We start from the raw sequence: 12,633 nt of genomic DNA, 5'->3' as shown, positions 1-12,633 counted from the left end.
ATGGGGGGTGAGTCTTTACCCCCCGTGGATAGGGCTCGCTACTTGGGAGTCCTCCTAGATTCACGACTCACTCTGGAAGATCATATAGTGGCAGTGACTAGGGGGGCTTTCGCCCAGGTTCGCCTGGTGCGCCAGTTGCGGCCCTATCTGGACCGGGATGCCCTGTGTACGGTCACTCATGCGCTCGTGACCTCTCGCCTGGACTACTGCAATGCTCTCTACATGGGGCTTCCCTTGAAGACCACTCGGAGGCTCCAACTGGTACAGAATGCAGCCGCGAGAGTTGTCTTGGGAGTTTCCCGGTACTCCCATGTTACACCTTTGCTCCGCGAGCTGCATTGGTTACCAGTTGTCTTCCGGGTGAGGTTCAAGGTTTTGGTTATGATCTTCAAGTCCTTACATGGCATGGGTCCGGGATACCTCGAGGACCACCTGCTGCCGGCGTCAACTCCCCTCCGCCCTGTGCGTGCCCACAGAGAGGGCCTCCTCAGGGTGCCTCCGGTCAGGGAATGCCGACTGGTGGCCCCCAGGGGGAGGGCCTTCTCTGTGGGTGCTCCAGCACTATGGAACCAACTGCCGGTTGAGCTCCGGATGGCACCGGACCTCCGCTCCTTCCGCCGCGGGCTGAAGACCCACTTCTTTGAACTAGCTGGTCTGGCCTGATGGGGAGGGTCTTTTTAACGGGTTTTTTATTATTTTATTGTCATTGTATTTTAATTGGGCATTGGTTTAATCTCTTTTTAATTTTTGTACTGTTATTTATTTATATATGCCCTGTTAACCGCCCTGAGTCCCTCGGGAGAAGGGCGGTATAGAAATTGAATAAAACCTAAACCTAAACCTACTTGGCATGCCGCGCTAGTTCCCTATAGGTTTCCAAGTACAATTCAAGGTTTGTTACAAAGCCCTTCATGGCAAAGGCCCAGGTTATTTACATGACTGCTTATCTACAGTTATTTCTGCCCATTTGATGCTCTTTCCCAGAGCGGGCATGCTCCAGGCTTCCCCTTGAGGCAATGTTATCTGAAGAGACCTATGAAGTATGCCTTTTCTGCTGAGGTACCTGTCTTTAGGAAGGTGCTTTCCTTAAGATTTGTATAGTTCCAACCTTGTTAGTCTTCAGGAAAGTTTTTAAAATGTGGCTTTTTGTCTGGGCATTGAGCCAAGACAATAACTGTACTTGTCTTCTGTGAGATGGAATAAATGTTTGATGAGCCTTGGTATGTATGTATGTTAAGTATGTACTGGATTTATGTGCTACCTATTTCCTCTAGAGGCAACACTGGGTGGCTTACAAGCAGAAACTCTAAAAGACGAAATAATAATAACTATCTTAGTGATAATAAAAATTACCCTCAAAAGATTAAAAGATGGGGCAAGAAAGGAGTATGAAGATCACAGAAGGGGCTTCTCTCAATCTACTAACCACCTTCACAGCGATACCCTCAGATCCACTGACGGAACCAGGTACTCAAGCCTTATAAAAGGTCAGGAGGGTCAGTACAGATCTCACATCAGAGGGTATGATGTTCCAGAGGGTATGACGTTTCACTTTTGTTAATATTTTTACTTTTTAGAGGATAGGGGTTGCTTGATGTACCAGTTGCATGAAGCCTTGCCCTCGCGTAAATGTGTAAAAACACAAAGGGATTTGTGTGTCAATCAGCAACTTGATTTCTGAACTCCTCCATGCCAATACTGCTGGGATTATGATAGCTGTTTGCAACATTTTTTAAACCAACTACTTGAGAAATAGCTAATTCCTTTCCCTCAAAAGCCAGAAAACTTTGATATATAAATCCTTTCACTATAATCAGTTATGGTATTTCAGAAGTATGTTACATAATACCCTCATATAGGATAAGCTGGATATGAAAACAATAGAGATCAAAGAACATCCCTAAATATTTCTATGTTAATTTTATATCTAGAGATTAGTATGATAGAGTTTACACAAGAACTATAAATTATAGAATATTTCATTTTTCTCTAAATGTTGCTTTAAGACGTAACAATAGATTGGTTAGAAACCAATGCCCTAAACTCCTTCACAGGAATTCCACCCACTCACTGGTATAGATATGTCAACGATACTTGGGTCAAGATTAAACACAGGAATTGGAAGCCTTCACCAAACACATCAACTCTGTGGACAGATACATTCAGTTCACTCAGGAAGCTGTTAAGGAAAATAGTCTGGCCTTCCTGGATTGTGCAGTATACATTAAGGAAGCCTTAACATTGAAGTTTACAGAAGTTTACAGAAAACCCCCATACACAGATCAGTATTTACATTTTGATTCTCACCACCCACTGGAGCACAAAATGGGAATTATTAGAACCCTACACCACTGGGCTGAAAGTTTATCTACCAGCAAACATGGAAAAGAAAAAGAACTAAAACATGTCAAGGAGGCTCTCAGAACTTGTGATCCCAACTGGGCCTTCATCAAATCCAGAGAAAAACCCAGTCAGAGTTCCTCCGTAACAAAGAAGAGAACAACAAATGAAGCAACGTTGTCATTCCATACATTGCAGGAATATTGGAGAAGCTCAGGAAGATTTTCAGCCAACACAATATACGTCCACACTTTAACCCCCAAAATACACTATGGCAGAAGCTTATCCACCCCAAGGATAACACACTCAGACATAAACTGAACAATTTGTTATATGCAATACAATGCAGTGAGACATGTGCAAATCTGTACATCGGAGAAACAAAACAATGACTTCACCAACACATGGCACAACATAGGAGAACAAACCCAACAGGACAAGATTCAGTAGTCCATCTGCATTTTAAAGACAAAGGCACTTTTTTGAAGACAGTGAAATCCACATTCTGGACAGAGAGGACCGCTGGTTTGAAAGAGGGGTCAAAGAGGCCATCTACATTAAAACTGAACAGCTCACTGTCAACAGAGAGGGAGGGATACAACACCACCTATCTTCTGTCTACAACACAGTCCTTTTAGCAGTCCCAAGAAGGTTTCACACCTATTTGCACTACCCAGGTGTCCCTGAGGGTACAAATAAACCTCCAAGTGGCCTCCACAACTCTTAGAAAGAGTGCTTAACAACCAGATGACTGCAAGGAATATAAATCCTTCCATTCTCCACCATTCATTCAGAATCGAACAAGCTTCTTGGATGAGAAGCAAAATGTTTTCAAGCAAAAACAAAGAAAGTCCAACTGTTTCTTTGAAAAAGCACTTTGGGGAGTAGATTGGTTAAAAACTCCATGATTAATTGATGGAAAATTAAGGAAAATTATATCCAATAATGGAGAATATTTGTAGCTCAGAGTTGAAATGAGGGGTCCTTGGTGCTCTTTGAACTTGCTTGTTTTCTTGCAGACATTTCATTACCCAAACTGGTAACATCATCAGTATTAGTCAACGATTGACTAAGAGATAACATGCAATTATTTTATTTTTGCAACTGAGAATGGGTTTCCCCCCGTCTTATAAGGATTGGTTGAGACCAGGTGGTAATATGGTAATGTTTCACAAGGATAGGTCTAAATGTTTTACAATTTTTTGTGATTTGTGCTCTTGATGAAATTTAATGTACATAAAGTTTTAACGTTCCTACTCTATATATGTATAAACATGCACACATATTGCACATATATTATTTGTATATATGCCTGCTGACTTTTGGCAGCTCAGTATGGAAATGTCCTTAGAGGACTCAAGAAGAATATAGCTGCTTAAATGTAGTGGAGATACAATCAGCCCATTTAGTCATTAATTAAACAATTGAACAATAGGTCAAAGTCACTTTAAAAGTTGTCCCTCCGCTATTTAAATCCAGTGAGATGATTTGGAGGGCACTGGGAACTTCTAAAAATGGTTCTTGGAGCTTGTATATGACTTAGAAGCAGTTCATCTCTATCTCCCACCATAAGTGATTTCTTAATTTGCCTGCAAATTATTTGCTGTTTCATGCTGCTCTTCTGAAAAAAGTGAATCATTGCCTTGATAAACAATTGTACTTTTTATCTTGGATTGCACATGGGTTCTTGTTAAGGAGGCACTCCAAAGCATCTTGCTGCAGTCTTATCACTGACTAACTAATCCATACATACATTTTCCTGTAGTAGTGTGGCTACCAAATAATTTCAGTTAAAGTTGTAGCCTCTTTAAGAAGATGCTAACGGGTGTAGAATATACACCTCTCCAAAGCAACTTCCAACTTTAGATCTGAAGTGTTGCAGGCAGATATGTTAGTCACATATTGGCTTGTCATAGATGAAAATACATTTTAATCGTTTAAGTAATATTTTTAAATAACACATCCTAAACTGTGACTACAGCACCTGTATTTTACATATCAGAAAAATATTAGACTTGACATGAACAAATTAAGGCATTTCTGATTATTTACTTATTTATTAAACCAATTTATACAGCTACTTATCACACTAACAGTGACTCTGGGCAGAGTATAACAGATTTAAAAACAACTAAATGCTTTAACTAAATAAACTTACGTGTAAACTTTGAGAACAAAATCCTTTTCTTCTTTGAGTTCAGAAATTGATGGAATTACATCCAAGATACTCAATACAGCACAGCCATACGGACGCCGGTAATACAGGTGAGATGGACCCTTTCTTGAGTCATTTAGCAACATACGCCCTAAAACAAACAGAAGAAAAGCTCTTCTGAATCAGGCTAAGACCCTTATAGTCCAGATGCTTCCTCTTCCAGCAAGTTCCGTATAAGTTGTTTGAGAGGCATGTTGCCCACAACTCTTGAGGCCAATAGCCAGCTCATGAATTTATCCAGTCCATTTTAAAATAATTCATATTAGTTGCCATCATTTTATCTTTTATATTAAATTCTATAAATTAATTATTTTAATTTTTTTCTCAATCTGTTTCAATCAGTTTCACTGGATTAATGAGGGTTCTAGTGTTTCAAGAAAAGGAGAACAGTGTCATAAACTTTTTTTTCCAGGTCATGGATGATTCAATCATATCTTTCTCAGGTGCCTTTCTTTCTGTGCTAAGAAATCCCAAAAGTTCTAGCTAAAATATATTAGTGGAAGTAGATAAAAAAATTGACTTTTATTTTTAATCTCTTTCCTGACAATCTCTAATATGACATTTGCCTTTTTCTCAGTCGGTGCACATTGAATTGTGACTTTATTGAGATATTTGCTGAGAGCCCAAGATCACCTTCCTTATTAGTTTGGGTAAAATAGCTCAAACTACATAAATCTATATGTGAAATTGGATGTGAGTGACCCAATGTGTATCACTTTACACTTGCATCGATTGAACTGTACTTGCCGTTTCATTTATCATTTTACCGTACTTCAAAAAACCCTTTCTAGAGCTGTTTATCATAAATTTTAGATTTAATTACCCTGCCAGCTTACTGCTTATTCCAAAACAACTTGACCATAAACCAGAAAAACACTGATCTCAGCACAGATCTTTAAGGAATTACACTTTCATTTTCTAAGAAAAGTGACCATTTTATCCTACACTTTACCTTTTGTTTTTAGCCAATTATAATGGATAAAGAGTGTATCTTCATACATCATGATTACTAAGTTTACTTGAAAAATTATTGATGAGGAATTCTCTAAAGCCTTTTTTGAAAATCAGCTGGCAGAATCATTTTTGTCCTTTAAAAAATTATAGATATCACACTGGTATCACACTGGCTACTTTCCAGTCCTCTAGCACTAAACTGAATTTGAGGGATAAGTTATATATTCTTGCAGGGAAATCAGCAATTTTACCTCTGATAGTTCAAGTCATCAAGACACAAGAATTCTTTATATTTTACTTTGTCAAAATATCCTAGATTGTTTTCTCAAATTGCCTAATTTGCTGTGACTTCCTCCCTGATAAACTAAATACAGACTCACAGATCTGTCTTTGATCTTGTACAATAAAGAAAGTTGCAGAGAATTTATTCAGTTTCTCTGCAATCTCCATATCCCTACACTTCTCTTTTGTTTAATGGAGGGTTCTTTAGGTTGCAGAACCTGTCAGTAAAAATAAAAAAAATACCATAACTCCTGATCATGAGACGAAACTCGAGTGATTGGAAAATAAACAGTAATACAAAACTTGTCCTTGTTTCAATTTATGCAAATTCTATATTAAAATTATTTGAATTTCACAAAAATGGATGCACTAATTACTGTACCATTTATGAATTAGCATGAAATTATATCATTTTTTTCAATTATGAATGGCTGGCTGAAGCCACATAAGCAGTCATCTTCTTTCTGCCTGCCTGCTTGGTTTTTGCATTCAATCTCCTAGCTATCCATTATTTTCAATTAGATTTACACAAAACATATTTTTGAGTAGAAAGCTGCCATAAGGTTCAAGCTGCTGGAAATTAAAATGCAGTGCACAAAGATAATTCTCATGTGTGTTTTTTTTCTCTAGACAAGTCCCATTCTAAAGGAATTTGAGGCTGCATCCAAGCTGCACTTATACTAGTAATCTTTTAAAAATCATCCTGTCTCTTTTCACTGTATTTAGGACGAAGTAATAACCAAGCAAAAATCAAGAAAAGAAAGTCCAACATCTTTGACAGGGATAAGGAGAAAAGACATAGCCATTAATCTGGTGCTGTTAAGCAAATTAAAACTTTCTGCTGGATTTCAAGCTCTCTTTGCTCACAAACTGTCAACCGCAATGGTCCCTTTTAATATCCTGGCTATCCTTTTGAAAATAAGGACAGCTTATTAGAAAATGTTTTTTTAGACTTTTTTTTAGGCAGGTAAAAAGTCAGATAGAATGCAGATTAAAAAAAAACTAGTTCTGGGGGAAAGGCAGTCACCCATCTGTTATTCAAACTCCTTGCAGAGAAGAAGGGAGAGCAATGTAATCCAGTGATTATTTTTTTTATGATCTTACGATCCCCATCAATTTCTTGTGGATCCCTAATGGCCCAACAATTTTGATAGGTTTTTTTTTTAATTCAGGAGCAAAAATATTTAAATACCAAAATTAAAATGGGATATTTGCGCCATTAAATATTGCAGCTCAGTCTTTGGTTAAATATTTGCTCACAAATGTTTTGGGCAACATGGATGTTTTTTTCAGTCTTCAACTCAAACCTGAAAACTAGTAGGGCTGCTTTTGGTAATTACACTGAAGGTGCAGCTGCTTTATTTCCAAGACACTTTTTCCAAGTCTTTTTCAAAGCAGCACAACTCTAAATGGCAGGGACTGAAAGAAATCAAAATAGGTCAAACATAATTCAGATAGGCGCTGCCAGAAGTATGTTATTATCCTTTCTAACAGATTGATTTATAATATAAAAATAATACATGCAATATGTTGAAATAGATATACAATATCCTCCCATTCCATTAAAACATTTAGCGAGTATGCTTATAATTGAGAAGTCTCTAATAATTAGTATTAAAACGTAAGGGATCTTCTGTTACTGTCTCCAGCAGACAGAGAAACTACCATAACTTACACAACAGATCATATCATATGTTAATTCTGTTGTTTAAATAAAAAATGTAAATGTTTTTAATAAGGAATACTGTACCTATTCGGATCACATGGGCAACTATGTACAAATCTTTCTTCATATCTTTACTGCCAAGGTCCTTATAAACAGGAAAGATGCAAAAGAAAAAAATAAATTAGCAACATTTCTAAGTTATAGTTACATTTCAGAAAAGCAGCCTCATGTTTTTTTTTACAAAATCCACAAAAAGATATGGAAGACTAGGGAGAAAAGAAAGAAAAATGAAAATAAAAATACAGAAATTTATTATTATTATTATTATTATTATTATTATTATTATTATTATTATTAATAATAATAATAATAATAATAATAATAATAATAAACCTTTATTGTCAAAGTACATGTGTACATTGAGATTAGCTGAGCCTCCCCCTGTGCTCTCTCCCCCCAACACACAGTGACAACAAACCCTCCATCCCACCACACCATGTGAACCAACTACACCACACACCGGCCTCCCAAGTCAATTCTGCATAAGATTATGTCCCATTTAAAAGCCTAACAGCCCACGGATAAAAGCTATTTTTCAGCCTGTTGGTACGGCTGGCTATATTCCTGTATCTCCTACCGGATGGTAGGAGAGTAAAGAGATACCGTCCAGGGTGTGAGTCATCCCTGAGAATCTTCCTCACTCTTCCAATGTTATCTCATTGTTCTAAACTTAAAAAAATTCTGGAAAATGAAGTTTTTCAATAATTTCTCTTTTAAAATAAGATGAAACTCTACATATAATCATTTATATTAGAACTAAATAGTTCAGTCTTAATTTTCTAAATATAAAATAACATTTCTTCTAAAAATAGTGAAGAACATTATTAATTAGTTTTAATATTTTATTAAATACATTTATTTTTCTTCCAGAACATCTAAAGGATAGCCCCTATACCTATCTGTTTTCAACCTACATATTTTCATATACTTTGAACATATTATAGGAGCCTTGGTGGAGCAGTGGGCTGATGCCTCCTTAAGTAACACCAGCTGCCTGCAATTAGTGCAGGTTCGCATCCCACCAGGCTCAAGGTTGACTCAGCCTTCCATCCTTCCGAGGTAGGTAAAATGAGGACCCAGATTGTTGGGGGCAATAAGCTGTAATAATGCCACTGGGGGGGGGGGGGCTGAAAGCCCTAATAAGCAGGCATATACATAGAATGAAGGCTATTGCTAAGCACATTGATTTGTGCTTAGATTGTAAGCCGCCCTGAGTCTTCGGAGAAGGGCGGGATATAAATGGGATTAAAATAAAATAAATAAATAAATAAATATTGCTTATTTATTATTTATCAAATTTATATGCTACCCATCTTACTTTGCAAAGCTATTATTTGGACATAAGACAGCATAAACAATTAAACTACAATGAAAGTATAAATCCTAAAACTCATAATCACAAGTATTTTAGAAAGGAAGTCTGGACTTCCAGGGAAGAAACAGCAAACTGAAGATTGCGCTACTTAAAGTGGAACCAATGACTGGGACAGAATGAAGACTCTAATTACTCTCCAGACAAGAGGACCTGAGATCATCTATGAGTGCTCCACACACTTGCTCCTCACGACAAGACCAAAAAACAGCAGCTGGCATGACGCTGGCTCATATTTCGTCTCAGTATTTTAAAACAATAATGTTCTATAAAATTTGTGGTATTATAAATTTAGAAATGTTAATCATTCGCAAGTGACCGTGTCAGGAACAGGTTGTCCTCAACTTATGATCATAATGGATCTTTGAATTTAAATTGTACAGAATGATGGTTGTAAGTTGAGGCACCCACGTAACTGATCCAATTTTACAATCTTTTTTGCAGCAGTCATAAAGCAAACATGATAGTTGTTGAGTCAATGCATTCCCTATGCATGTTTTTTGCCAGTAATTGGCCTTTTCAGCTAGTTTTAGGTTAAAAAAAAGTTGTAAACTGCATCAGCTGACCACAGAATGCTGCAACCGGTCATAAGGTAAGCTGTTGCAAAGTGCCTGAAATGCAGTCATGTGACTGTGGGGAATGCTGCCATCAGAACTCTTGAACTAAGTAATAAGTACCTTTTGAGGAGAGCATCATAACTTTTAATGGTCGCTAAATAAGGACTACCTATATTTCTTTTTAAATGTCTTCTTCACAAATCAGCACAGAAAATCTATTACAATAGAACTTAGGTTTTTAGAGTTTATTATTTACCACTCTCACCCAAGCTTTCATTAAAGATTGTTGGTTCTTGTGATGAATATGACTCACTTACAAAAATAATTTCAAATTCAGCTATCACATGAGTCTGTGATCTTGCTTGGTTACTCTATAAACTGAGGTAAATCAGACTGGATATTAATGAGCATAGGAGATCTTCTCATCCTAGGATGGGCATCCTAGGTAAGTTAGCAACTCAAAAGTCTCAGGATTACTACTAATCCCTCTACCACCACCTACTATTAAATATATTATCAAACAACTGCATCAAATTAGAAACTTCTTGAAGTTCAATTTCAAACCAAACTACAATTAAGAACATTGGTCTTTTATCTTCTATGTGATAAAGATGGAAACATATGAATTAATTTCTAAATTCAGCATGAATCAAATTTTGTTTGTATCTGAAACTAATCTTGGCTGAAAAGGTAAAGGAGAGGAAAAGTCTAACTTGACAACACAGAACATAGAGCAATACATACTGTAAAAAGTGTACACATCCGATCAATCTTCTCTGGATTCTTGGCACCTCCATTCTTGTTCAACCTTACCAGAAATCTTTCACTGAAAGGCAACAAGGATATGTCTATAATTAATACTTTATTTTATTCTATTCTAGTAAGAATTAAATCTAAAGATTTCAAAAAAGGTTATCTCGATAAAGGGCTACAACTGACCTCTCACTGCACCCAAGCAATACACTAGAGATCTCTCTCCTTGGCAGTTCTGAAGAGCCTATATAAAAAAAGTCCCTTATGAGCTGAGACTGTGCCCCTGTGGATAAGGGGCCATTGAAACCATAGCCCTGTTATATTATTTCTTTTATAAGTATTCACAGAAATATGTTTTGAAGTACTCAAGTCATTTGATAAGTCAGAAAGATGTTTATATCAAATAACTATTCCTAAACACCAAAAAGAACTAACATTAATATAACTTCTGTTCCCAAAGGCAAATATTAAAATGTTCCTTAAGAGCTAAAATTGTGCCATAAGAAGGACCCAATGAATCTATAGCCCATATTCCTTTATAATGCAATTTCTATAAGGACACTGGGATCTGTTTCATAACTCCCTATTTGGTGAAGTACCAAAACATATTTATTTTATTTTATGTACAGTGACACCTGTTGGGCTAGTATGTTTTCCTTGAATGTGATAAAATTTGTAATACTGTTGATAAAGTTTGACATACTTTGATCAGATTGGTGATCTAGCTATAGTTTTATTATACTTGAAACAGAAACTGTTATTTTATTTACTTGTAGAATTCTGTTCAGTGACTGTAATAAAGAACGAGCACTAACAAATTAATTGAGCACTTTTCTACTTCAGTAGAAGTATAATTCCTTGACATCATATTCATATTACATAATGAAATATTTCATAATTGTATTTCATAATAACTATATTAATAAATATATAAATATTGCATAAATGAGGATTCTAGATGAAAGTATCAATACTGAGCTATGTTGGTTCAGTGGTTAGAATGTAGTATTGCAGGCTAATTCTGTCAACTGCCAGCAGTTCAATCCTGACCGGCTCAAGGTTGACCCAGCCTTTCATCCTTCCAAGGAAAGTAAAATGAGGACCCAGATTGTTGGGGGCAATATGGTGATTCTGTAAACTGCTTAGAAAGGGCTGTAAAGAAGTGTGAAGCAGTATATAAGTCTAAGTGCTATTGCTATTGCTAATCTATATATTCTGAAAAAGTAAAAAGTTGTCCTGATTTACCTGATCTGCTTCCCTTCTCGAACATCATATAAAAAAAAGAATACATCTGCATCTTCTCCAATGGTATTGTATGTGAAACTCTTTAAACTGAGAAAGAAATGGTGAGGTACTGGCAGACGGCATACTTCTCCATGGCGTGGCCTCATCGTATCCACCTAATTTGAAAAAAAGAAATAAAAAGAGCTCTATTTTCTTTACAAGTATTCAATATTTATGCAATTATTTATGGAACAAGTGACTTATTCTCCCTTCTTTTAGAAACTTTAGGTTTTCCATTTAATAACATACCCATTATAAATATTCATCATGTCCACTAATTTTTAGTTGTAACAATTTGGAGATCAAGCAATGCCACCAAAATACATTTGGATGTTTGATAAAAAAACCTGAGGATACATACCTGGTATTATTACTAAAACCACATTACAATATTTACTATCAAAGTAGGTTACATAAAGTTCAGTATTAAACATATTAATCTGGAATGTGGAAAATCTAGATACAAAAGTAGTCTTTCATTATTAAATGAAACCTATTATCCCCAGCATTTCTCTGCACTGGCTATGTTGGATGGGTTTCTATGTGTTGTGGTTCAACAACATCTGGAGGTAAACCCATTCCCCCATCTCTTTTTAAAATTATTATTTTATCTATTGCATGAGGGAGGGTTGTTTTGTAAATAACTATGAACAATATGTGAGGGTACGTACTGTAACAATCTCAAATCAATAAACCCTTATAATAAAATATCAGCAATTTTATACATTTTCTTCCTTTTGTAAGTTCTTTATTAACACTTGAGGTTTCCTTAAAAAAATTCCAGTTGTTTGCTCTACATTAATTTTCACAACCACATGTAAGATTCCATAAATGTGAGCAAACGGCTTAATAAAGCAGGGTTTTTGGTCCATATTAAGTTACTGCAGCCTAGCACTATCTTAACCATTTCCTGAATTGTGGAATGCAGTTGAAAAGAAAATGAGATAGTACCTATGTTGATAAGAATAGGTGAGTTATTTAAACATAAATAACATTTAGCTATATATAGTTGCAAGTAACCTATACATAATGATGAAATGTTTTGCAAGTATATTCAGTTACGTTGGTTTATATCTGTCCAGCTGACATCCATAAGTATGAGGACCATACAGAGGCAATGAGTACTATTCTTCCTTCCTTTACACTTTTT

General features: G+C 36.1%; 1 protein-coding gene across 1 annotated transcript in view; it reads right to left on the bottom strand.

The window, feature by feature from the left end:
- Positions 1-12,633, bottom strand: part of DOCK3 (dedicator of cytokinesis 3) — a gene marked incomplete at both ends in the record, with an annotated part of 182,953 nt that overhangs the window by 131,124 nt on the left and 39,196 nt on the right. The window contains 4 exons of the mRNA XM_081319050.1: positions 4,499-4,646; positions 7,542-7,602; positions 10,191-10,272; positions 11,445-11,599. Of these exons, the coding sequence (XP_081175176.1) occupies positions 4,499-4,646; positions 7,542-7,602; positions 10,191-10,272; positions 11,445-11,599 (446 nt within the window). The remainder of the gene's footprint in view (positions 1-4,498; positions 4,647-7,541; positions 7,603-10,190; positions 10,273-11,444; positions 11,600-12,633) is intronic.

This window comes from Vipera berus, assembly GCF_964194415.1.
Source record: "Vipera berus genome assembly, chromosome: 2".
In the NCBI taxonomy this organism is placed as follows: domain Eukaryota; kingdom Metazoa; phylum Chordata; class Lepidosauria; order Squamata; family Viperidae; genus Vipera; species Vipera berus.
This window is presented reverse-complemented; position numbering and strand designations above follow the sequence as displayed.